Source organism: Tyto alba, unplaced genomic scaffold (genome assembly GCF_018691265.1).
Source record: "Tyto alba isolate M040663 unplaced genomic scaffold, T.alba_DEE_v4.0 Super-Scaffold_2, whole genome shotgun sequence".
Taxonomy (NCBI): domain Eukaryota; kingdom Metazoa; phylum Chordata; class Aves; order Strigiformes; family Tytonidae; genus Tyto; species Tyto alba.
Window position 1 is genome coordinate 91,027,018 of NW_024881282.1, and position 24,100 is coordinate 91,051,117.

Consider the following 24,100-nt stretch of genomic DNA (forward strand, 5'->3'; position numbering starts at 1 on the left):
GCTGTGGATGCCCCATCCCTGGAAGCGTTCAAGGTCAGGTTGGATGGGGCTTTGAGCAACCTGGTCTAGTGGAAGGTGTCCCTGCCCATGGCAGGGGGGTTGGGACTAGATGATCTTCAACGGTCCCTTCCAGCCCAAACCATTATGTGATTTTATAATTCTACGATTTTATGATACCCCTCTTCCACCCCAGCCCTGCTTCAGATGGGCCAGCATGCTCTGCACCCAGCCCAGCTGCCCCGAGGTGGCCAGGAGCTGTGTCCATATGGGAGACATGCTGCAGCCCCTCAGTCTGGAAAGAGGACATGACTGCAGGAAGAGGTGGCAGGCTAACTCAGTGTGATCTTGCTTTGGTGAGCATGTGCCTTGGTTTCTGCACACTTCCATGGCCTCCATTTTTTTCCTACATGTCTTGTCCCAAGGCCTTGCTCTCTATCACAGTCATCCTAGAAGGTCTGCTGACTCCTGTAAGCCCTTTCCCCTTGCTGAGGGGTGCAGAAGCACCAGGCCAGCATGGCCCCGGCACTTTGACCTTTGTCCAGTCCCTGCAGGCCCTACTGCACAGGCTGGAATGGCCACAGTCCCAGTGGCTTGTACGCATTCCTGCACTTGACCAAGCCACCCTCTGCTGAAGGGTGTTGCTCAGGGGCCGGCATTTGATTGCCACCCCACTGGTGTCAGCAGGCAGGTCCTGAGAAGAACCTCACTGGAGGTGGCTGTCCTGGCTCTGGCAGCTCTGGACTGGAGGCTGCTGTGTCCTGCCAGATCCCCGGAAGAGTCTACGTCAGCCTTGGGGAAGGGGAAGGGGAAGGAAGCCTCTCAGCACCTGGCCACACACTCTGGAGTAATATCTGCAGGGAATATGTGGCACAAGCCTTTCCGGACATTTACTTAACCAAGTCTCACAAGGGCCAGCATCTGTCCTGGATATTGTCTGAGATGTCACAGTGCATGCTTGGCCCTGTTTGAGCACCACAAATTCCCTGGGCTCCTCTCACAGCAGCATCCCCTGGCAGCACTGCAGGATGGGTGAGCCATCCTCCACGTGCCATGCCATAGTCCCTGTGGGGAGCTACCCTGTCCCCCGTGTGCCATGCCATGGGCCTCCTTCAGCCCATCATCACTGAGCCAGCAAATCCTCCTGGGGAGAGGCTTGCAAATGGAAACCATCTGCTCTTGGAAGAGGGAGTTTTCAGGGAGACAACTGAGCTGGGTAGAGCGAGATATTCAGGGTAGGACTGGCTTAGGATGGAGTGGGGAGACAAGGAGGCTGGCAGAGGAGGACAGTGTCAGACCTGGATGTGTTGGACACACTCCCTGCCCTGCAACAGGAATGAGAGCTTGCTGCCTGCCTCCCCAGGGTACTGCTGGCAGCACCTGCCCCTTCCTGCTGCTAAATCACCATTCTCTATGGTAATGAGGCAACAGCTCCTTAAGGGAAACATGCCTGCTAATTAAGCCCTTAATTTGGTGACACTGCATATTTCCAGAGCCTGCCTCTCTGCCTGCCTGCCTGGAAGGACATCCTGCCCCAGCCTGGCCATGGCACAGCTCACTGCCCTTGTGCCCTGGCCCTGATAGAGTCACAAGTCCCCACTGCCCCAGACTCTCTCCACAGAGGATGGTGAAAAGCAGCCACTTCCACATCCCCCACCTTAGCCATCATGATGATGGAGAGTGGGATGCATTGTCTGCAGGGCAAGAACATGCAGGGCTGCATGCATGCATGCATTAGGAGAGCTCATCCGGGCTGTGCACACACGCAGGCAGTGCTCACTGCAGGCAGCACTCGCTGTGGGCAGCACTCACTATGGACCAAGCACAGACATGGGCAACGCTCGCCGCAGGCAGTACACACACACAGATGGTGCTCACTGCCAGCTGTGCATACACACAGGCAGTGCTCACAACATACTACAGGAGTTGTGGACAGTGCTCGTTTGGAAAGTGTGTCTTTTAACTGTTCGCTCTGGTATGTGTGTCGCTGGTTCATGATAAGTCTTGCTCTGCTTGGCAAGGACTGGCCCATGTCTCTGGTATGTGTTACACTAGCCTGAAGATTGTGGTGGCTGGGGCCAGGTAAGGGAAGAGCTAGCTGGCCAGCAGAGAGTGGATCAGTGCCATGACATACCACGAGGGCTGCCTGCAAGTGGTGAGAAGAGGCAGCAGCTTCAGACCCGCTGCAGCTAGGCCATGACTTTACGGCAGGTCAGTGGGAACAAAAGGAGTGCTGAGGTCTACGGGCTGAGCTGGTGGGCGTCGCTGCCCCCTCAAATGGTGGGGTTAACAGATGAAGGCAGTGATGGTTCATTGCACGCCATGAGGGCTTTGCCTGGCAGCACTCTCAGCCTGTCCCTCTTGGCTCTTAGGATGTTCTTTGGATGGCACAGGCACAGATCATGACAGAGGTTTCCACTCCCAGGTCTTTGCTCTGTCACACTCAGCCACAGCAGAAGGACCTCCTGCTCCCTTTGGGTACACAGAACTGAACACAGTGAGGCTAAGGAGGCACCATTTCTGCCACCTGGTGCTGATGGTACATGGGGATATTTCTGCAGGAACTGGCTTTGGACAAGAAAACCATGGCTTGTCACCTCTGTGCTGCACCAAAGCACTCTGCCTCGCTGGTGTGGGCTGGAAGAGACCAGCAGGTAGACAAGGGGCTGCATGTGTGCCAGCAGCTTTGCCAAGGGACTAGGAGCATCTCCATCGGGTGCCCACCTGTATGTCAGCACAGCACAGCAGGGCATGGCCTGGTGTGTCCATGCTGCACAGACATCCCACAGGCCCAGGAAATAGTGCCCTGCCACCACATCCTCCATGAGAACACAAGGCCAAGTGGGGCACGGCTGCTGCCCGGAGCGCGGGCAGTTGGGGATCTCGCAGCAGAACAGGAGTCACTGCATGACATGGGACAGTTCTGCAGCCACAACTGGGCTGGAGGGGTACAAGTGTCCCCGCTGATGCGGTGGGTCAGAGACCAGGCAGGTGCTGTCTGGCAGCATGTGTGGGGCCTCTGGAGCAGAGGCAGTTGGTAACTCCACTCATGTCCTGACATGACGAGGGTCGTTGCCCCTCCCCACAGCAAAGCCCAGACCCAGAGAGGGATGGGGCCTGCTGCATAAAGCTGACAGCAGCCTCTCCCCTCCCAGCAGCGTGCTAATTAGTGAGGTGCTAAACCCTGAATATTATTCATTGCTATGATTACACATTCAGATAAGCATGAGTCGTGCAGTTATTGCCATGTGATTACAGCTCACTCTGGGATTAATCAGGTATCTCTCTCCCTCAAAAACCCTGGAAGTCAGTAGCGGCGATCTGCAGGAGTAGCCAGTGGGTGGGGAGGGAGCTGCTGGGATGGAGACATAGATGGGCAGGGGTAGGATAGGTGTGGGGACTGTGCTGGTGACAAGGATGGGAACAGTGATTAGGATGGGGACGGGGATGGTGCTGGGGTGGACATGGCGATGAGACTGGGAATGGGTCTTGGGCTGGGGACAGGGATAGAGATGGTAATTTTGGAAAGGGCAGGTGAGTGGGGCAGGGAGGGAGATAAGTCAGGGGAGGCTGAGCACAGTTTGGCTATAGGGGGTGTTTTCACAGTGACATATCAACACAACAGGCTCCTATGAGTCCACTGAAGAGTTTGCTCAGTGAACTAGCACTCAGTTTTGAGCACAGCTCTGCAGCTCTGGGGTTTCCACAGCAGGGGAGGCTCCTGGACATGGAGAAGCTTTTACAAGCCAGCAGAGAGTGACCCTCTGCACCAGAGAGTTTTCCCACAGCCAAGGAAGGAGCACGCGTTGGGTGCTTGGGACGTGCTTGAAGGCAGCTCTCAGGAGCTGCGTCTCACCCGTGCGAGCACCTGGGAAGTGACATACCTGGGCACACCAGTGCTGTGGCATGAATTGCAGGATCCTCAGCATCCCTCCCTAGGGCCAGAGGACCCTGCCTGCTGGATCCCACTGCGAAGGGGCAGCGGGGCACAAGGCAGGCAGCTGCAGAGCAGGCATGGCTCATGACAGAAGATGAGCAGTTGCCCCAGACCCTGCTGGTGCAAAGGCACTGCTTTACATCTGTAAGCCTATCCAGGGGGAATGTAGCTGCTGATACTCCCAGGACATCAAGTGCCCTAGGAACCAAAGCTCTTCTGGGCTGTGGGACAAGGGCCACATCTGTCTACCTCAGGGTAACAGCCATGGAGATAATGTGTGCAAGGGAGGTGCTCAGTTTTCCCAAGAAACAGACTGCAGAAAAGGGGCAACGTGCCACAGCATTGCTTAACATGATGTAACTGCCCAAGATCTGCTTGGACTGAGCTGCAGGGACAGTGTGCACATCAGTCTCCTGTACATACATCACATTGCGTCTGGGCACAGTGTTCCCCTCCTCACCATCTCTGGTGTAGGCACATCCTGGCATGCTCACATGGATACTGAGCACAAAGGAGATGCAGATGGGGCACGCTGCCAAGCCTGCCCGCCCGGCTTCCTAATCCAGCAGCACTGGGCAGTCATGCCTCCCCCAGTCTCTGCCTCAGCTGAAGCTCTACAAGGCACCTGCTTTCAGCAAGACATAGGCAGACCCATGGCACTACCAGGCAGAGCAGACAGCAAGGACAACCCTGTGCCACAGGACTGTCCTGGGCACAGGTTGTGGCATACAAACCCATGAAACAATCAGGAACGCAACCCTAATGCACAGCACTCACAGACAGAGCAGGACCCTGAGCCCAAGGCACCAGGAGTGCATGCTGTGCACTCATACCAGCCCAACCCTGGCATCATGGCACAGTGACAGTGCTATGATACCCGAAAAGCATGCACTACCACAGCCAGCTCACACTAGTCTTCCTTGACCCCATCCCCATGAACTGGTTCCTCAGGAACTACTCTGGTAACTTCAAGGTCTCATCCTTGTCTCGTGTACAATCTGTTTCATGGGACAAAAGCCTGGTTGTGATGACTCTTGTCAACATACTTCACCTTTGGCATCAAGGGCATTTGCTCAGCAATAAAGCTTATAGGCAAAGCTCCACCGGGGCAGTTGCGTCCATTCCTCTGGGAGCTCAGGTCACTCCACACTACATCACTGCTGCTCCAGGCACAAGCACATCTATAAACTGCCTTTGCAGTAACGGCCACAGAAGACCAGGAACATGAGGAGAAAACTAGATCCTGAAAAAGTCACTCACTGTTGCACTGCACAGAGATCCACCCTCATGGCAGGCACAAGAGCATGAGCCACACACGGTGGTCCTGTCACTCAGCTTCTGGCCAGTGGGTCTCAGTCATCACAGAGGGTGGCATGGGACCAGTGCTGAGTAAAGGGGGTGGCTTGGACATGGAAGCTCATCTGTTGAGCACCCTATAGACTGTGCCCCAGGGAGTCACACAGGAGCAAGTCTCACAGGATGGTGCTTGGAAGCACACTTTGGTTGCACACTTGCTCTTGCTGTTTTCATACTTACTCATTCCTAAACAATACATAAACAGGCACTTTCTTCTTCTGGCTATCAGTCTTTCACTGAGTGATGGGGTAAATCAGGCTGCAGTGACTGGCTGCAGAGATTGGCCTATCCATGACACTGACCAGGGCGAAGGGATACAGGCTGAATGTCATGGGATGGCAGCCGGCGCCAACATGGGAAGCCCCACAGCCACTGTTCTGTGTAGCAGCTAGTACCCACGAGCTGAGTACAGCAAAGCAGCCGTTGCCCAAAGCAGCCCATGGGCCTCGTGCCACAGCACACACCAGTCCCAGCACTGGGGCAGACACCCCACCACAGCCACCCTCACCCCGCACCATCCATCACAGACATGGCTCAGTGTGGGAGATGCAGCACTTCTGCTGCGATTGCTGCTATTCCTCGCCCATCCAGGGTGACCGGACAAGATTAAATCCCCAGCCCTCTGCTTCTGCTCACTGAGAGGCTCTGACAGCACTGGGTATGCTGGGCCACTCCTGCGGGCCTGGGAAACAACAGCCATGCCCTGGCAGCCAAGGGGGCAAACCGCACCCTGGGGTGCATCAGCGCAGCACGGCCACCCGGCCGAGAGAGGGGATCGTCCCGCAGTGGGCAGGGGTGGTGCGGCCTCGCCGGGAGCACCGGGCAGTGCTGCGCCCCACCATCTGAGAAGGGTGTGAAGGTCCTCGAATGCATCCAGAGGAGGGCAACCGAGTGGGGAAGGGCTGGCAGGCGTGTCCTGGGAGGAGCGGCTGAGGGCTCTGGGTTTGTCTAGTCCGGAGAGAAGGAGGCTGAGGAGTGACCTATTCTAATACATTCCATTCCATTCCATTCCATTCCATTCCATTCCATTCCATTCCATTCCATTCCATTCTATTCTATTCTATTCTATTCTACTTAGAATCATAGAATGGTTTAAATTGGAAGGGACCTTAAAGATCATCTAGTCCCAACCCCCCTGCCATGGGCAGGGACACCTTCCACTAGACCAGGTTGCTCAAAGCCCCGTCCAATGTGGTCTTGAACCCTTCCAGGGAGGGGGCAGCCACAGCTTCTCTGGGCAGCCTGCTCCAGTGCCTCACCACCCTCACAGTGAGGAATTTCTTCCTTATACCTAATCTAAATCTACCCTCTTTCAGTTTAAAACTGCTACCCCTTGTCCTATCACTACATGCCCTTGTAAAAAGTTCCTCTCCAGCTGTCTTGTAAGCCCCCTTTAGGTACCAGAAGGCTTCTATTCTATGCTATACTATGCTATGTTATGCTATGCTATGCTATGCTATGCTATAATGTTCTACCTGCATATGGGCCAGCGCAGCCACATGGCTCAGGGAGGAGAGGGCTGTGGGAGAGGGCAGGGGCTGCCAGACAAAGGCTGTCTGGCTCCACCTGCCCCTCCTGGGTTTCTGCTCTTCACCAGTCCCCTGTGGCCTGTCCCTGCCACCCCACAGTTCATCTCCCAGCGCTCTCAGGGATATGTGGATCATGGTGTTGCTCTACTGGCTCCTGTCTGTGCTGGCTGAAGCCCTTGGGGAGGAGGTGGAGGGGATAGCAGGGATGGAGGAAGGCCCTGAAGTCACATCAGAGCATCCAGAGGTCTTGATGCAGCCTCTGTGGTGTGACAGCCATGGTGGGGCTGACTGGTCCGGACTGCCAACCAGCAGGTTGCAAAGCAGCTCAGAAGCTGTGGGCAGATGCTCAGTGTGGGACGGTATTGTGGGCCAAGGACAGGATGTCACTGCACAGCAAGCGTCACAGGCTGCCCAGAGCTGTTCCCAGCCCACAGCTCCCCACCCTGCCAGTCCAAGCCCAGCAGCAGGACACCAGGCCCTCATTCCCAGCCAGCACAGACAAGCTCCCGTGTCTACTGCTCCACTGAGAAGAGTCAGACATCAAAGAGAGGCAGAAAGACCTCATGGTACAGAGGTAACCTGCCATCCTTGCAAAAAGTGTCATGGAGCAGATCCCGTGGCCTCCCTTGCCCTGTGCTAAATCATCTCCCGCAGCACACCTCTCCCCATGACTACGGTGATGGACCAGCACTCACTGTGATACATGGGATTATTACACTGAACACCGAGGCATTAAATATTGAGCAGCAGTTAAATGCTCATTAGATAGATTTAAACATTGAGACCCAAAGAGCCATTAAATATGCAGTGTGCAAGGTGGGGGGATCTGATGATTGACTGCACACCATCTCCTTTGTGCAGAGCTGCTACAAGCTTCCCAGCCCATTTGAAGTCTCTCTGCTGCAGACGTGTCTGCTCCATCTTCTGAAATGTTATCTCACAGCAGCCTCTCACAGCTGCAAGAGGTGGAGAAGAGACAAGCTCTGAGAAGCAGCAGGGTGTGGAAGAGCAGCTCAGTGCAATGAAGAAGGGCGTAGCTCCAGCACAGGGTAGCTCCAAGCAAAGAGCAATCTCCTGGCATATGGCTGGCCCCACTGCAGCCAGCTGTGGTGGCCTCTATGGCAGTGCTGGAGCTCTGCAGCTGGCTGTGGGGCTGTGCAGGGTCAGAACCTTCCCCTTGGGCCAGAAGTCCTGGGGGCACAGCCTGGTACAGGGCAGGTGGACTTCTAGGCTCCAGGGCATCCTGCAAGTTTTCCTCTCTCACCACCACACCTTGCTATGCCCTTATGAGCACACTGCCATCCTCACTCCCAGTGCCCCCTTGCACAGTCCTCAGCACCCCAAATGCACTCTGACAGTCATACAAGCTCGGCCCCAACTCCGTGGCCACTGCCTCAGCACTCAAGTCCAAGCATCAGCTGCCCCAGCTCTGACCCCCAAGGACACAGGGTCTCCCACAGCTGGTTCCCTGGGAGCCTGCTCCAGGGAGTAATGCAGAAGGCTTTCTGGATGCTCCTGGCTGCAGCCCTGGAGCTGTTTGAGGCCTTACATGTCCCCAAACACACTGCAGGATGCACTGTCTGGGGACACAGCTCCAGGCAGAGCAGCAAGCAGCATCCTCAGTCCTACCACCAAACCTGGAGAGTGGCTAGGAAAGGTCCTTGCATGGCCTGGCCAGTTGAGGCACTGGCTGCAGATGAGGGGGAATCAGTGGGTTTTGGAGAGGGTGGTTAGCAAAGGAGAGAAGCTGGGTTGCCAAAAGTAGTTTCTTCCCCTGTAACACCTTCCCCTGAACACACCGTCCCTTGCTATCTCCAAGGCATTCTCACTCTGCCACACTTCCCAAGCCCATTCCTCTCCCCTCAGTCTGTTCTCTCCACTCCTCACTGCTTGGATCACCCACCAGGCATAACCTCAGCCCCCAGCCCAGAGGGCTCCGGTTGCCTCCTGCAGCACAAAACTTCACTTGGATCTAATTTGGGAAAAATACCATTTTCCCACATTACTCTGGTTGGCACTGAGAATATTGTGCTCTATTCCTGACAGGCCATGGCACAGCATTGGTGCTGTGAGCAGCCAGAAGCATCCTGCGGTCTGCTTCCTCCCTCTGCTCCTACTCACTCAGCTGCACTCTCAGTTTGCTTTACAGAAAAAGTATCTTCTTGCATGACATGCAACCTGCTTTATTTAAAGACCAGTCACAAATTATTTCTGCTGGAGCCCTAGTCTCAGCCCGTGCCTGCACTTTGTGTTCAAAGGCCTGCCTGCAGCACATCTTCTCCATTGCCTGGCAATGCGGCCGCTTATTGCAGGGAGCAACTGGCAGCACAGAGATGCATGGGTGCAGGCAGGGCTGCAGGACAGGGTAAGGAGGGATTGTGGGACAGCAGCTGACCTTGGTTTGCACAGACACAAGAATGCAAATTATGAAGGTAGGAACACAGTGCCGGGGGGTTGAAGGGCCTCTTGAGATTGCAGAAGGGTACTATCCCTTCAGTGCTGTGAGTTTACAGGGTAAAGGGAGGCAGGTCTCAGACAGTGGGAGTGCTTGGGGAAGGTGACCAGTTAATCCTGTCCTATCCTGTGGTCCAGGGACAGGCGCCTGGGTGCTCTCTGCTGTGACACAGCCCTCTAGGAGTGTAGCTGCAGCCCATGGCTGAGCTTCCCTGGCCCCTTCTCCCACTCACTTCCCAGTCTCCTGCCAGCAAGGACCATGAAGGGACAAGTGTCTTGTCCCTCTCTCTAAGGCAGCCCAGAGGGGTGGTGGGGCAGGGCTGATGCCGCAGCATCTGGGGCAGAGAAAACGTCACCTAACTCCCAGTGAGCTGACAGGCAGGCAGGCCAGCCGCGGACCTGCTCAGTGCCAAGACACAGTCCAGGCACAGGACAGACAGACATGCTCCAAGAGGCTCTTGGGGGCCCTGATCCCTTGGGATGTGGCAGTATCCACCCGGGCAGCTGCATCAGGAGGAGGCAGGTACCCACACACTGGGTTGGGCGCTGATGCGCTGTGTTGGGAAGGCCAGGAATGTGGCCAGAGCCTCCTGCTGCTCCCCAGCATGTCTGCACTGGTGCTGGGCAGCAGCCTCTGAGGACAGGCGCAGGCGTGGCCCCAGGGAGCACAGCCTGGCCTCTGGCAAGCCTGGTGGCAGCCAGCCTCAGTCTCCCCCTCATCGCACCCAGCTGGACCCAGCCATGGTGCCACAGGACCGGCAACACCTCAGCTTCCCAGCCCACAGCTGGAAGAACAGCAGAGGAATCAATTCTGAGCAGGGCTGCGAGAGCCATGACAATCTGGATAGGCTGCTGTGAGCCAGTCCCTGCCACATTCCATCCTGCACTATCCCCTCAGACTGCATGGCCCTGACTTGCGTGGCCAGGTCAGCACTTGCACAACCTAGGAATTCTCTGAATGTCCAGGGAGAAACTTGCCCCCAAAACTGGGACAGCCCAGTGCCTGATTCTGGCCACTGCTCAGCCTGTCCCACAGTGTCAGGCAATTTGCTCTCACTCATCTGTACCAGAGGCACAGGCGCAGTGTGTGCAGTGAGATGGTGTGAGAGGCAGCAAAATGTTAGGCCCTATGCCATCCACATGCTGTCTGGGGTGGGCAGTGAGTGCGAGAGTGAAGATGGTGAAGTGGGAGCAGCTAGCCACCTCTGCATGGTAGGTCAGGGAGGCTTGCAGCAGGGGCGCAGCGCAGGACCCCAGGGTGGCAGGACGCTCTGCGGGCAGTATCTGTACACAACTTGAGGCTGAGACACATGGATTGACTTGGGCTGGGCGAGAGCTTTCTCTTGTGCTCAAGCAGAACCACACTGTAAGCTCATTTCACTTTAACCTTTTGTTTTCAGGCTGCTGTGTGGGTGAGATGACGACCCAGGCGCTAGTTTCACAGAGAAAAGTGGGCGTTCAGCTTCTCTGGGCAGACCTACCCAGGCACAAGGGGTACTAAAGGCTGCAGCCACCAGTGTGTTTTTATGGAGGAGGGCAGGGCTGCTCTGTGAAAGCTCTGAGGAAAGAAAACCCCTCCTGCAGGGAGTAGATGCACCCGCCAAAGCCCTGCATATAGGCAGGAAAGACACCAGATCCGTCTCCAAGTCCCAGCAGCAAGAAGCATCACCCCATTCCCATGCTGCAGCCAGACCCAGGGTTAGGCTCCTCCACAGCTCCAACACCCTGGTCTTCTTCTCTGCTCTTTGGACACCACACAGTGTTGCTGGGGAAGACAGCCCAGCCTAGCAGGGTCTGGGCAGGCTTCTAGACACCACGCAGGGCTGAGGCTGCCTCCACACATCATGGCCTGCACCAGGCCATGCACGTGTGGTGGGAGACCCCTTCCCCCCTTCATAGCCATCCCCACATTGCTCTGCAGCCCAGGATAACCAACAGCCAGCTGCACCCTGCTTGCCAGCTGTGGAAGACATTGGCTCCCCTGACGCAGCTTATGCACAAACTCAGACATGAAATGGGTGCAGATGGCTGGGGCAGGTGCCAGGTGGCAGGGCAGGATGGGACCGCGTGGGTTTACAAAGGGGAAATTGTGTTTAACCAGCCTGATAGCCTAGTACAATAAGATGACTGGCTTGGTGGATGAGAGGGAAGCAGAGGATGTCGTTTACCTCAGCTTTAGTAATGCTGTTCACACTGTCTCCTGTAACATCCTCACAGGCAGGCTGACAAGCTATGGATTAGGTAAGTGAACAGTGAAGTAGACTGAAAATGTGCTGAATGGCCAGGTCCTGAGGGTTGAGACCAGTGGCACCAAGTCCAGATGGAGGACAGTAACTAGTGGAAGTACCCCAGGGGTCAATACTGAGGCTTTTATTGTTCAATATCTTCATTAATAACTTGGATGATGGAGCAGAGTGCTCTGTCAGCAACTTTGTGGATGAGTCAAAACTGGAAGGAGTGGCTGATACACCAGATGGGTGTGCTGCCATCCAGAGAGGAGAAATGAGCTGGAACCTCATGAAGTTCAACCAAGGGAATGCAGAGTACCGCACCTGGGGAAGAATAACCTCATAGCACCAGTATACACTGTGTGTTGTCTGGCCAGAAAGCAGCTCTGCCAAGAAGGACCTGGGGGTTCTGGTTGACACCAAGCTCACCATACTCAAGCAATGTGCCCTTTGTGGCAAAGAAAGCCAACAGTATCCTGGGCTGTGTTAGGTGTGTTGCCAGGAGGGAGGTGATCCTTCCTCTCTACTCAGCACTGGTGAGACCACATCTGGAGTGCTGTGTCCAGTTCTGAGATCCCCTGTAAAAGGAAGAAATGGACATACCAGAGAGTCCACCAAAGGGCCGTTCTGATGATTAAGTTACTGGAGCATCCCTCATATTAGGAGAGGCTGAGAGCTGGGACTGTTTAGCCTACAGAAGAGAAGGCTCAGGGAGGATCTCATCAATGTGTATCAATATCTGATGGGAAGGAATGAAGCAGGAGCCAGATTCTTCTCAATGCTGTCCAGTGACAGGACAAGAGGCAATGGGCACAGATTAAAAAGCATTAAATGCCACCTGAACACAAAACCCCCACTATTGTTACTGTGAGGGTATCTGAGCACTGGAACAGGTTTCCTGGAGAGATTGTGGAATCTCCATCCTTGGAGATATTAGAAATCTAACAGGTCGTGGTCCTGGGCAGCCTGCTGTAGCTGACCCTGATTAAGCAGGGGACTGGATCAGATGACATCCAGAGGTCCCTCCCAACCTCAACCACCTTGTGATTCTTGACAGTTCCTCACAGCACACTTAGCTGGCACTTCCTACCTGCACAAGCTGAGCCAGACACTCCCTGGCTCACTGTGTCTCACAGGCCCATGCACCATCGTCTACCACACAGACCATCTCTGCCATTCCCTGGCACCCGGCCTACAGCCTAGGCACGCGGATGGAAAGCAGCAGACATGGCCTATGGAAAATAACAGGTTTGGAGAGGGCCCATCAGGAGACTCCAGCTGGCATGGGAGGGGTGGTACTGCACTGCAGAGGGACATCCCAGGTCCATCTGCCACCTGGAAGCTGTGGGGTGTCTGCTCAGAACTGCCCCCAGCCCAGGAACACCAAGGCTGTCTGCTGGGGACAATCCCCTGCTGTATCTCCTTACACTGGGATGGCAGGGCCTTGCTCTGGGAGCAGGTCTCCCCACATCAGGAAGCAGCAGTGACTGCAAAGCAACACACACACAGAGTGACTAACTGCACACCAACACACACAGAGTGACTGACGGCACACCAGTGTGCACACAGTGACTGACTGTACACCAACACACCTGTACACACTCTGAGTGCACACCAACACAGACACACACTGCACACCAACACACAGACTACACACAGGCACTGTACACCAACACACGCTCACATTCACACACACATGCACCCACACTACACACGAACACACCAAGAAATGCACACACAGTGCACATGTGCATCATGCACAGAGAGTGGAAAGCATGCATATTCAGTGTGCACACAACCACAGAAAGTGTATGCTCACACAGCCTGACTGTATAGACACAAAATGCCCACACACTGCACAGCCTCTACCCTGCGAACACATACCTAGGATGTGCACACTCACAGGCTCACCTATACCACACTGCATGTGCACAGTGTGCATCCACAGTGTGTATACATAGAGTACAGTCGCACATAGTGCACGTATGGTACATGCACACACAGAGTGCACCACACTAAACCATATGCCAGCGTGTGCGCACACAGACTTGTGCGTACATACCATCTGCACCATGTGGGTACAGCGGACTCATCCCACTTGCACATCACTGCTTGCCTGCAGCGGCTGTAACCAGATTGGCTCTACAACACCCAAACTTGTGCATACTGCCTGCGGTAGTTGTGTTCTCTGGTGTCTGTTTTTGGGAAGGACCTGGTGGCAAAAGGCTGCAGAGAGCGGGGTGGCAGTGAATGAACTTCCCAAAGAGGCTGTGATGCCACACTTGTTTTTTTCCTGCTAGCCATGAGCAGGCAGTGCTTGGAGCCAGGCGCTGCTGCCTGCCACGGGGCCTACACACCCTCATCCCGCAGGCAGAGCAGTGGGTGGGGGTCTGCCGGGGGCGTCCGATCCCGGCTTCTGCCTCCCCTCCTGCTTCGAACCTGCCCCGTCCCCCCCGTCCCCGTCCCCGTCCCCCCCCAAGGGGCCACCGTGCCTAGCACCCGGAACCAGTGACTCTGTGACATCAGCCCTGTTGCTGAGGGCACCGCGGGCAACGTGAGTGCTGCGGGCACTGTGTCGGCTGCTGCGCCACTGGCAACGAGCCCTCGGTTCCTACAGCCCGCACGTGCTGCTGGTAGCGATGCGCTTGCTCCCCCTCCTCGTCCTGCTGGCCGTGTGCTGGCCTGCGCGTGGCACATGGGACAACTGTGGGTAAGTGGCCCGAGGCTCTGGGAGGGAGCTGGGGCAACCCTTGTGGGCTTCACTGGAGGGTGCCTGCTTGTCCCCCGTGGCCACACCACAGCTTCCCGAACCCCACGTGGAAGCCTCGGTTCCTTGCAGCACTCAGGCTGCTGGCCCAGCTCGTCTACGGGGCTAAGGCAGGAACGGGCCAACGTCCGCACGCCGCACGGGCTTCCCTGGCCCTGCTGTCCGTGCAACACCTGTGGGGAGGGAGGATGGCTGAGCTTCAGCCTGAACAGCAGCGAGTCATCGAACAGGACGGTAACGAGTTTCTGGTTACAGAGGGACCTGCGGGCTCCGGCCCATGGCTTCTTACTACGGCATGTCGCGTGTCGTGGGTGGCACAAGCTCCCACCCAGGGGCCTGGCCCTGGATCGTCAGCATCCAGAATCCCTGGCTAGCAGGTGTGGGGCATATATGCGGAGGGTCCCTCATCAGCCCACAGTGGGTTCTCACAGCAGCCCACTGCTTCGTCGAGGCCAGGTAAGGAGGACCAGGGAACGGGGATATCCCCACAGCACTCACAGGTGCCCTGTCCGCAGCACCACCTGCTACTCCCATCCCGTTTCCAGCACTGCAGAGCCCGGCTGAGAGACTGTTCAGGAGGAGGCTGCGCTGCTGCCACTGCTTCCTCGCAGCCTCCGGCTCGACATGCCTCGAGCTGAAGGCATGCTAGGGCAGTCGCACCTTCTGTAGCGCTGCTTTTCTCTCTCCCCTGTGAAGCAGAACGCAGGGAACTGCTGGGCTGCTGCAGCACATGTCTCTGCTCCCTTTAAGCCCTCTCTCCATCTGCCTTCCAGGGACATCAGGACGTGGCGTGTGGTGGTCGGGACCACCTACTTGACTCAGCTGGGCCCTGAGTCCCAAGTGCGCGGTATTAGGCGGCTGGTGGCTCACCAACGCTATAGTAGTATCTCGCAGAGGAACGACATTGCGTTGCTGGAATTGGACCAGCCTGTACAGTGTGGCTACTATGTACAGCTTGCCTGTGTGCCCAACGCCTGGCTGAAAGTGTCAGAGCTGACAGACTGCTACGTCAGTGGCTGGGGTTCCACACATGCAAAATGTAAGTTCCTGCAGAATCCTTGTGTCCCAAGTGCAAGCTCGGCACACCGGGGAGGCGGGCTGGGCTTCCTCACAGCAGAGGCAAAAGCCAGAGTCGGCATGTAGGGACGTATGCCTGTAGAGAGATGGGCCTGGCCCACTACCCAAAGCCAGACAGAAGGGAAACACCGGTACAGTGCCTCTCACGACACAAAGCCGAGCCCTAGGGAAGGGGTTCACCCAGGCAGGGAAGGAGAACTGGCAACAACCTCCTGAGTGTTACCTCCTTTCTGTGCTCACAGCTGGAGGATCAACTGCTGTCCTGCAGGAAGCCAGGGTCCCCCTCATCGATGTCAACCTCTGTAACAGCAGCCAGTGGTACAGAGGAGCCGTCCACACCCACAACCTGTGTGCTGGCTACCCGCAGGGCGGCATTGACACCTGCCAGGTAGGCTCACCTCCCCTTCCCTCTCTGCAGGTTCTCGCCCAGTGCCCCATCTGTCTCAGAGGCCGGGGACTCTGCCCAGAAAGCCCATCCGGTGCTGCTGGCAGCCCGTAGGCCCAGATCCCAATCCTGGAACATCCCCCTTCCACACATCCAGCATCACAGTGCAGAGAGGAGAGAGAGCACACCCTGCCTTACAGGCCTGTGGCTTCTTCCTAGAAAAGTTTCTGTAGGCTCCAGCAGCTGCAGAGCCTTTCTGTGCAGTGAATACAGCGCTGGCAGGTGCTGTGGGAGAGAAGCAGCCAGCCCTAGTGCTGACAGTGGCCACCTAACACCCCCTTCATCCTCTCTCCTCCGCTGCAGGGTGACAGCGGTGGTCCTCTCGTCTGCAAAGATAAAAATGCTGACTACTTCTGGCTTGTTGGAGTGACCAGCTGGGGGAAAGGCTGTGCGAGAGCGAAACGGCCTGGAATCTACACCTCCACTCAGCACTTCTACGACTGGATCCTGACACAGATGGGATTTCGCTCAGCAGCAAGGGCTTCTCCAACATCAGGGGCATGGAGTCATTTTCTCACTGCCTCAACCCCTTATCAGAGGCCAACACCAACACAATCGGGCAAGTTTAGCTCCTGCCCCTTTCCCCTTGGGAAGCTGGTGGAATTCTTTTCTCGGGCGCAGGAGCTCCTGCTGTTCCTAAAGGAAAAAAAGGCTTGAGCAACAGGATGAAGAGGATCCAGTGCAGGCTTGCAGCGTACCACGACCATTTCTTTCTGGGGCACTGCCTGCTGAGCCAAAGGCAGCCTCAGTGTCAAAGGCCTGCTCCGTCCTGCCCACGCTCCTCCGAGCACACACCAGTGCTGAAGTTGACACAGTTCTTGAAATAAACTCACCAGTTTTCACAGCTAACCATACTTCAGGCCAATTCAGTCTCCAGTGCAAGGCAGGGACTTCCATGCCTGGCACCTGCACAATGCGGCTGCGGGCAGACAAGTGGGGCACAAAGGGAAAGAGCCACAAAAGGGGCCAAAACTCTGCCTGGTCAGAGAGGATGATGCTTAGAGTCACCATGGGATGGAGGAGACTGGCATATCATGGCTAGAAAGAAAAGAGGAAAAATTGACGTGACATGCAGAAACTTTCGGGTATGCATTAAGGCACACAAGCTGATGATCTGGGCCTGGCATAAACCATAGCTAACTGAACATATCACGGGATAATTCTGAGCATAACAAGAGAAATTACCGACCATAGCAAAGTGTGAGAAGCTGAGAGGAGTTACAGTGCCATGAGAGAGAGCCAGGGTTTGCATGTGGTTAAAGGGAGAATTATGTGAGAGGTGGCCACACTTCACAGATACATTGAAGGAATGGTTGGGGTCATTTTGGGGAGAGGAGTCTGGCAGGGACAGCAGTAGCCAGGAAACCACATCAGTAATGCCACAGAAGTCCAAGGTGATCTAACTAATGTCACCTGGGACACCAAATCTGTTCACAAGCCTAGCTAACCTGGGAGCAAGGGGGAAAAAACAATCACAGGTAGGTCCCTCATTTGGGAGGACACAAGGGTGGAGAAAGGGAGCACTCAAGGCAGGTGAGTGGGATATAAAAGCATGGAAAATGGAGAGAAAGGGGGATCAAGGAGCCAGTCACCCCTAAGCTGCTAGTTGGATTGCTTGTTTGGCTGAGCCTTGCACGTAACCACCACAACCCGTCCTACCTTCTTGTTGAGAGTGATTCCAAACCTTTCTCTGTGCGGCTCCGCTCTGTCCCCGGGGTGGGGTGGGCCCAGAGGCCTGGCTGCTAGCAATGGCAGGAGGGAACACAGGTCGGGGGACCCCCCAGTTGGAAACACCCAGTGTCTAGGGCCAGCGACTGGTGGGAGCGCTGTGTGCATGTGCAAGTCACTGGGAAACTTGGAGCTGGACTAGCTCACAAGCAAGAGGAGACAGACCTGAAAATACACAAAGTCTGTGCTAATTACTGGATAAGTAAATTGACATCCAGCCCCAGATTTGAATTCCCATGCTAATATTTAAGGGCCCCATGAACATGCCGTGCTTGCAAATTTAGGGAGTGATGTGTGTGTGTGTTTCACTACTGAACATCAGCCCTGTTCAGCTGAAGAGGAAGACGGGGACTGGGTTGTGCTTTTTGTGTTAAGCGGGTGCTGGTAAAGGTGCTGCTCTATGTTAATCTGTTTTGCTATTCATGCCAGTGAAGTATGTGCGCATGTTCTTGAATGTGATGTGGCTGTTTGGAAGACAAACTAACTATTGCACCTGTGTGTGGGAACAGCAGTCACATCCATTGGACTGAGATGGGAGAAACCTCCTGGGAATGAGTCCTCCCAGTTCAGCTCCCGATCTTCTGCAAGGAGAAATTCTCTGGGAGGAACATGGGCTGGATACAGTATGCACAGAGTGCACGCACACAGACACACACACATGCACATGCACACACAGCATGTACACAGTACAGGCACCAAAATTGTGTGTGCACACACACTACGTTCACGCCCAGGGTGCATGCGCGCGCACACACACACACACAGAGTGGAGACACGCATGGGGGTACAAACAGAATGTGCAGTGCACACCTGGAGCAGGTGCACCCCCTTACTCCAAAACACACCTCTTGAGCACAGTGCAGTGTGCAGTGTTCACATACACACAGAGTGCATGTACATGCATACCTGGCTGCGCACGTGTGCACACATGCACACACACACAAAGCATACACACACAAGCAGTGCATGCCCACCCTGCAGTATGCATGCATGCAGAATGCACCCACCCACACACCCCACATGCATACACCAGCATGCACCCCCTTATCTGCCCACATACACACTCAAGGCATACACCCAATGATGCATGCACACGTCGAATGCACCTCCCACGGGGGCACATGAAAACTCACTTGTCTATGCATGCACGCACACATGTCCACGCACGCATACACATATGCAGGCATACACACGTACGTGCATGCATACACACTCACAGAGGGAAGTGTTGCACCCACACAAACACATAGCCTGTTATCACCCACATGCTCTGGAGCTGCTTGCATGGATGCAGGCTATCACACCCACTCCTGCCTGTTCCCTCCTGTGTTTGGCCCACACGTCTGTCAGTGTGTGCTTGCTTCCACAGCACTGCAGAAGTCGGGCCTGTCCCTCCACACCCAGCTGCACGGACACTGTTCATCTGCGTTCACTGGCACCTGTGCACGCTGGGGCAGTCACAGCATGCCTTGCTCGGTTTCCTGCAGACAAGTTACCTGCCCACCGTGCACATGGTCCCCACACGTCCTGCCCTGTTCCTTGTCTGGTCTCTGAAACTGTCCCTGTGCCGTGCCTGCTCCCACCCCAAGCTCAGAGCCCTAACTGTTCTCTCAGTGTCCTGACTGCCAGCCCCCAGCGCCCTGATCCCTGTGGCCAGGCACCACACAGCAAGCACTGCCATGCCCTACGAGCAAAGTGGGCTCCATGAATTATGCAGCAGTTTTGCCTCCTGCTGCAGCACCAGCCTCCTCACTCTGCCTCTTGGCCCTGAATAATTGATGGCAGTGAGCACAGCAGCAGCAGCAGCAGCCCCAGCATCCTTCTTGTGCCAAGGGCCAGGCCGTTAGGAGGCATGGGGCTAGACACGCAGGAAGGCCAGGGGCTACAGTGACAGTGTGAACAATGGAGAACAGGGAGCAGTGGAAAGCAGAGTTAGCTGACACATTAGAAAGTGGTTGTAAAAGTGGGATGGGTCTTAAGAAATGCTGACTAGTAACAACAAGAAAATCCAGAACAGACTGGTCACGCTGGCTGGACGTAAAACAGAGGTGTATCTACATGCGATCATCCCGACTAGGACATTAGGCATTCTCACCCCTGCTTTGTCTTTGGGCTGAAACTCCTCCCCTCTGCCTGCTGGGTGATTAATCCTAGACCACTGCTGCTGTGCCTGTGCCAGTACACCACCTCTGGTCTTGCTTTAATCTCATTTTGGATAAACTGAACAGATGGAGATCTTGAGGACATTCAACTCCTTCCTGTGCCTGTTTTCCGAGTTCTCTCTGCTTTTCAAAAGCAAACACAGCAATGGGGTACAGCCTTCCCAGGGTGCAGAACCTTCCCTTTTCCTCCTCGTTCTCCTTATCATTCTCTTCCATCGGAGAACTGCTGTTGGTTGCTCTTTGCACTGTCCCTTCCTCACTTTGATTACAAGGCATTGATTTGCAGGATATGGGCTACCTGTGTTCAGGCACAACCAGCAGTTTGTGAGCCTGAACGTGAAAGTCCGTCACTGCTGTATGAAAACAGAAACAAACTTTGCCCGGAAAGTGCCCAGGCTCCCACAGGGCCCAGCCTCCTCCAAACGATGGCATGCTCTCTGTCCCAAGGGATTTCGCACCCTGTGCGCATCTGGAGAAAAGCAGCTGCATTTGCTCTCCCAGAAGGCGGGAAGCTGGAAGCAGTGGCCCGGGCAGTGACAGGGGATGTCCGCTCGGGCCACCCAGCCCCAGCGGAGAGGACGTCTGTTTGCTGCCACACGCCGGGGTGCCCGTCTGCTCCCAGGACAGCTTCACGGTGTCCCAGCCTCCGCCCCGGTGTGGCTGGCTGCAGGCCCGGCTGCCGGTGCCTGCAAGGCTTTTTCCCCCAGAGACCAGGGGCTGCGCACCCGGGCTGAGTCCGCAGCCCCCAACCCTGGGCACCACCGAGGGGGATTCTGAGGGAAGCCCCTGTAGCTGACCGCAGCACGAGGGGGCAGGCCCGGGTCCCATGGGGCCGGCGGCACCGGGCACGGCGGCGGCGAGGGACCGGCGGCGGCGCGGACTACAACTCCCGGCATGCCCCGCGGCGGGGGGCGGGTCGCGTGGCTGCCCGCGCCTGTCGGGCTCCGTCGGTGGCGGAGCTGCGGGCCCTGCCCGGCCGGTGCTGGGGCTGCGGGTTCCGCCGGGGTCTCGCATCGCTGCCGCCGCATCGCATCGCTGCCGCCGCATCGCATCGCTGCCGGGCTCGAACACGGACCCGTAGTAGCCCACGTAGTGGCCCTGTAGCCCATGCTGACCGCGCGTGTCGGCGGGGCCTCGCCGGGCGGCAGCGCCATGGGGCCGTGGGGCCGGGGCCTGCCGTGGGCTCTGGTGCTGCTCGCCTTGCGCGGAGCGGCCGGCGCCCGCCCCAGCTTCGTCCTGTTGCTGGCGGATGACCTGGGCTTCGGAGACCTGGGCAGCTACGGGCATCCTTCTTCGGCCACGCCCAGCCTGGACCGGATGGCTTCCCGAGGGCTGCGGTTCACCGACTTCTACAGCAGCTCCCCGGTGTGCAGCCCGTCCCGGTACGTCCGCTGCTGCTCCTGCCGCTCTGCCTGGTGGCTGCTGCAGGGCCCCGCGGCAGGTTTGGAGGAAGCACGGCTCGGCACCCAGCTGGGGAGCTGCAGCACTGGGAGGAACGGGTGGTTGACAAACCTGCCGTGTGCCAGGAGGCCCCGGGGTCCAACTGCTCTGTGAGGGGACTGATGGAGCTTCCCAGCAGGCCGGGGAGGCGACAGTGGCAGCTGTGAGGCCGGCGAGCCAAGCTGCCAGGTGCCAGAGAACGGGGCACTCTCTGTGGAGGCTGAGCACCGCGACCTGCGCTGCACCCAGTGTGATGCCTGCCTTCTCTCCCTTTCACCTGTAGGGCAGCCCTGCTGACAGGCCGGTTCCAGATGCGCTCCGGGGTTTACCCTGGTGTGTTCAGCCCAGACTCACGGGGAGGCCTGCCGCTGTCTGAGGTCACCATTGCTGAAGTGCTGAAGGCTGAGGGCTATGCCACAGCCATGGTTGGCAAGTGGCACCTTGGCCTGGGGATTAACGGCTCCCTTCTGCCCATTCATCAGGGCTTTGACCACTTCTTGGGTGTGCCCTACTCTCATGACCAGGTGAGAGGCCTGTCAAGCCGCCAAGGGTGTCTTGGGGATGGCTGGGGGAGTGCCTGAAAGATGAAGCTTGCTTGAGAGCACACAGGCTCTCAAGTTCTTGCCGGAGCAGATGGGTGCGGGTGACTGCAGGCCGGGGAGAGGGGTGCTGGTGGGGAAAGCCCATCTCTGAGATGCTTGGCTGGTGGGGCAGTTTTGTACAACATAGGTGGTAGTTGCGTGAGGGTACATACACCCTTTGTCAAGGGAGGAAGGGTCAGCTTCTGGGCTACAAAGAAACATCTGAGTTGCTGTCAGGAGAAAATTATGTTGGGGCAGCATGGTCCTTGGACGATTCTAGGGTGGGCACAGACCCCTTTGCTTCTGGGAGTGGTTGCCCAAAGGGTGCCCGTGGGACCTGGTAGTGGGCCACTGTGAGACTCTTTGCTCCCTTCCCCTCACCGTCCTGCAACGTAGGTAGAAGACAAAGTGTTATTTGTTCTCTCCAGGGCCCTTGCCAGAATCTCACCTGCTTCCCACCTGACGTCAAGTGTTTTGGGACTTGTGACCAAGGCTTGGTGCCAGTCCCACTGCTCTGGAACCAGAGCATTGTGCAGCAGCCAGTCTCTTTCCCTGATCTGGTGCCACTCTACAACAAATTCTCCCGAGACTTCATTGCTGACTGTGCCCGACGAGGCCTCCCCTTCCTGCTCTACTATGCTTCCCACGTAGGAGAGGGAGAGGGCTGCTCTGGGCCCAAGGGTGGGGAAGGGAGCCTTTGTCCTGTGGGGAGAGCAGAGAAGCATCTCAGCTCCTGCAGCCCCAGGGCTGTGCTGAGCAGTCGATACCTGCTTTTGGATGATCTGGGGTTGCTGTTCCCATGCTCAGGTCTTGCATGGCTTTGATAATGTTCTTGGGCTGCTTCTTTCTGGAGTTTTGCCTGCTTCTTTGGGCCAGGAGCCCACCTGGGAAAACTTCCTGCTCTGGGGCTCCGTGTCCTCTCCTGGGGCTCAGCTCCTTTGTGCCATTTCTGAGAGATGCTTCCAAAGCTTGGGGAGAAGCCTCCTCTCATCTCATGGCTATTGTCACATTTCTCTGTGTCCAGGCTGGGGTGCTTACTGTCCCCGGGTGAACTGGGAACCAGATGCAGCTCTAGGAGTTTGCACAGCCGTCTTCTCTACCCTTTCTCCAGCATACACACTACCCTCAATTTGCAAGCCAGGAGTATGCAGGGCAGTCACGGCGTGGGCCGTTTGGTGATGCGCTCTTGGAGTTTGACGGCTCAGTGGGACAGCTGCTGCAGACACTGCAGGAAAATGGTCTTGCAAACACGACCTTGGTGTTTTTCACCTCTGACAATGGGTGAGTAGGCTCAGCAGCAGGGATTTTGTCACTAATAAGATTCGGCTGCCATGGTATGGGGGAACTGGAATGAGGCATTGGTTGTCTGGAACAAAAGGGATGTGGTGTGGCATTGCCAGGTGAGACCCCGGTGACCTGAAGTAAGGCAAGAGGTGGGTGCTGCTCTGGAGAGGACCCAGTGCAGTCCTTGTTCCTGTGATTCAGCAATGCCCTTCCTTGTGGGCAGAAACTTCACAGGGTTCAGTCCAGGAGCGTGCAGCAGCCCAAATATACCCCGGTTCCCTTTGTGTGAGTGGCATTGGTCTGGTGCCCTGCTTAAGAGTCTCACACACCTTGGCTTCTTTACCTGCCCCGTGTCTCCTGCCTTATGAGGCTGAAAAGGATGGCGGTGTCACTAGCTGGCACCATGTCTCACTTGTCATGGCCCCACTGGCAGCATCAGGGAAGGGGTAGTGTGAGCCTGTGAAACCGAGGGTAGGTGGTTCTCTCTTGCAGCCCATCCACCTTGCGGATGGCACGTGGAGGCAGTTCTGGCCTTCTGAAGTGTGGGAAGGGCACAACATACGAAGGTGGCATGCGGGAACCAGCAGTGGCTTATTGGCCAGGCCATATCACTCCAGGTAAGACTTGGCACTGCTTGTGCCTTTTGCATGCTGATGCCAGCCAAGGCAGGGTGTCATGGCAGCTTGGCTGCCCAGGAACAAGCAGAGGACTGGAGAGAGGTGAGGACGGCGGGATTGAAGTGGGATCAGGTGCTTGAACCTTTTCTTGTGCCTTGCTGTGGTGGGTGACAGGAGTGACACATGAACTGGCAAGCACCCTGGACATCCTGCCAACACTGGCTACCCTGGCTGGAGCAGCTCTTCCCAAAGTTGCCCTGGATGGCTATGACCTGAGTCCAGTGCTGTTTGGGTCAGGGAAGGTGAGTCCTGCGGGCTGGTTCAGCTGGCATTGTGCATGAAAGCTGGGTGTGGGGCTGAAGCTGTGTGCCTGATGAGTACAACCAGCTGGGGGTCAGGGGAGATCCATGAGCTGGGACCTTTTGTCTGGCCTGGGTCATGCCATGGAATTCCTCGGCTTCCCCAGGCTGCTCTGCTCTGACAACTGCAACATATTGC

General features: G+C 56.4%; 2 protein-coding genes across 4 annotated transcripts; both read left to right on the top strand.

Moving 5' to 3' along the window:
• The first annotated feature begins 13,604 nt into the window (after positions 1-13,604).
• Positions 13,605-16,639, top strand: LOC122153464 (acrosin-like). Its single transcript, XM_042793077.1, has 5 exons — positions 13,605-14,211; positions 14,524-14,724; positions 15,042-15,307; positions 15,588-15,733; positions 16,094-16,639. The coding sequence occupies exons 1-5, from the start codon at positions 14,141-14,143 to the stop codon at positions 16,445-16,447; spliced, it is 1,038 nt and encodes a 345-aa protein (XP_042649011.1). The 5' UTR covers positions 13,605-14,140; the 3' UTR covers positions 16,448-16,639.
• Positions 16,640-20,354: 3,715 nt separating this feature from the next.
• Positions 20,355-24,085, top strand: ARSA (arylsulfatase A). Of its 3 annotated transcripts, XM_042793075.1 has the most exons (7): positions 20,355-20,706; positions 20,737-21,062; positions 21,404-21,644; positions 22,130-22,348; positions 22,813-22,982; positions 23,478-23,602; positions 23,777-24,085. In XM_042793075.1, exons 2-7 carry the CDS (start codon positions 20,788-20,790, stop codon positions 23,941-23,943), a joined length of 1,197 nt encoding a protein of 398 aa, XP_042649009.1. In that variant the 5' UTR covers positions 20,355-20,706; positions 20,737-20,787; the 3' UTR covers positions 23,944-24,085. The 3 variants fall into 3 exon arrangements, with proteins under 3 accessions (XP_042649009.1, XP_042649008.1, XP_042649010.1); XM_042793074.1 differs by having other exon boundaries at positions 20,355-21,062; XM_042793076.1 differs by lacking the exon at positions 22,130-22,348 and having other exon boundaries at positions 20,356-21,062.
• Positions 24,086-24,100: the final 15 nt, after the last annotated feature.

Excerpts from the sequence above, each read along its gene's own strand:
- ARSA (XM_042793074.1), top strand. The coding sequence starts at position 20,788 with ATGCTGACCGCGCGTGTCGGCGGGGCCTCGCCGGGCGGCAGCGCCATG. Across the intron at positions 22,349-22,812 it reads TGCTCTACTATGCTTCCCAC|CATACACACTACCCTCAATT; the intron begins GTAGGAGAGGGA and ends CCCTTTCTCCAG. Across the intron at positions 22,983-23,477 it reads TTTTTCACCTCTGACAATGG|CCCATCCACCTTGCGGATGG; the intron begins GTGAGTAGGCTC and ends TCTCTCTTGCAG.
- LOC122153464 (XM_042793077.1), top strand. The coding sequence starts at position 14,141 with ATGCGCTTGCTCCCCCTCCTCGTCCTGCTGGCCGTGTGCTGGCCTGCG. Across the intron at positions 14,212-14,523 it reads GGCACATGGGACAACTGTGG|AGGGACCTGCGGGCTCCGGC; the intron begins GTAAGTGGCCCG and ends TTCTGGTTACAG. Across the intron at positions 15,308-15,587 it reads GGGTTCCACACATGCAAAAT|CTGGAGGATCAACTGCTGTC; the intron begins GTAAGTTCCTGC and ends CTGTGCTCACAG.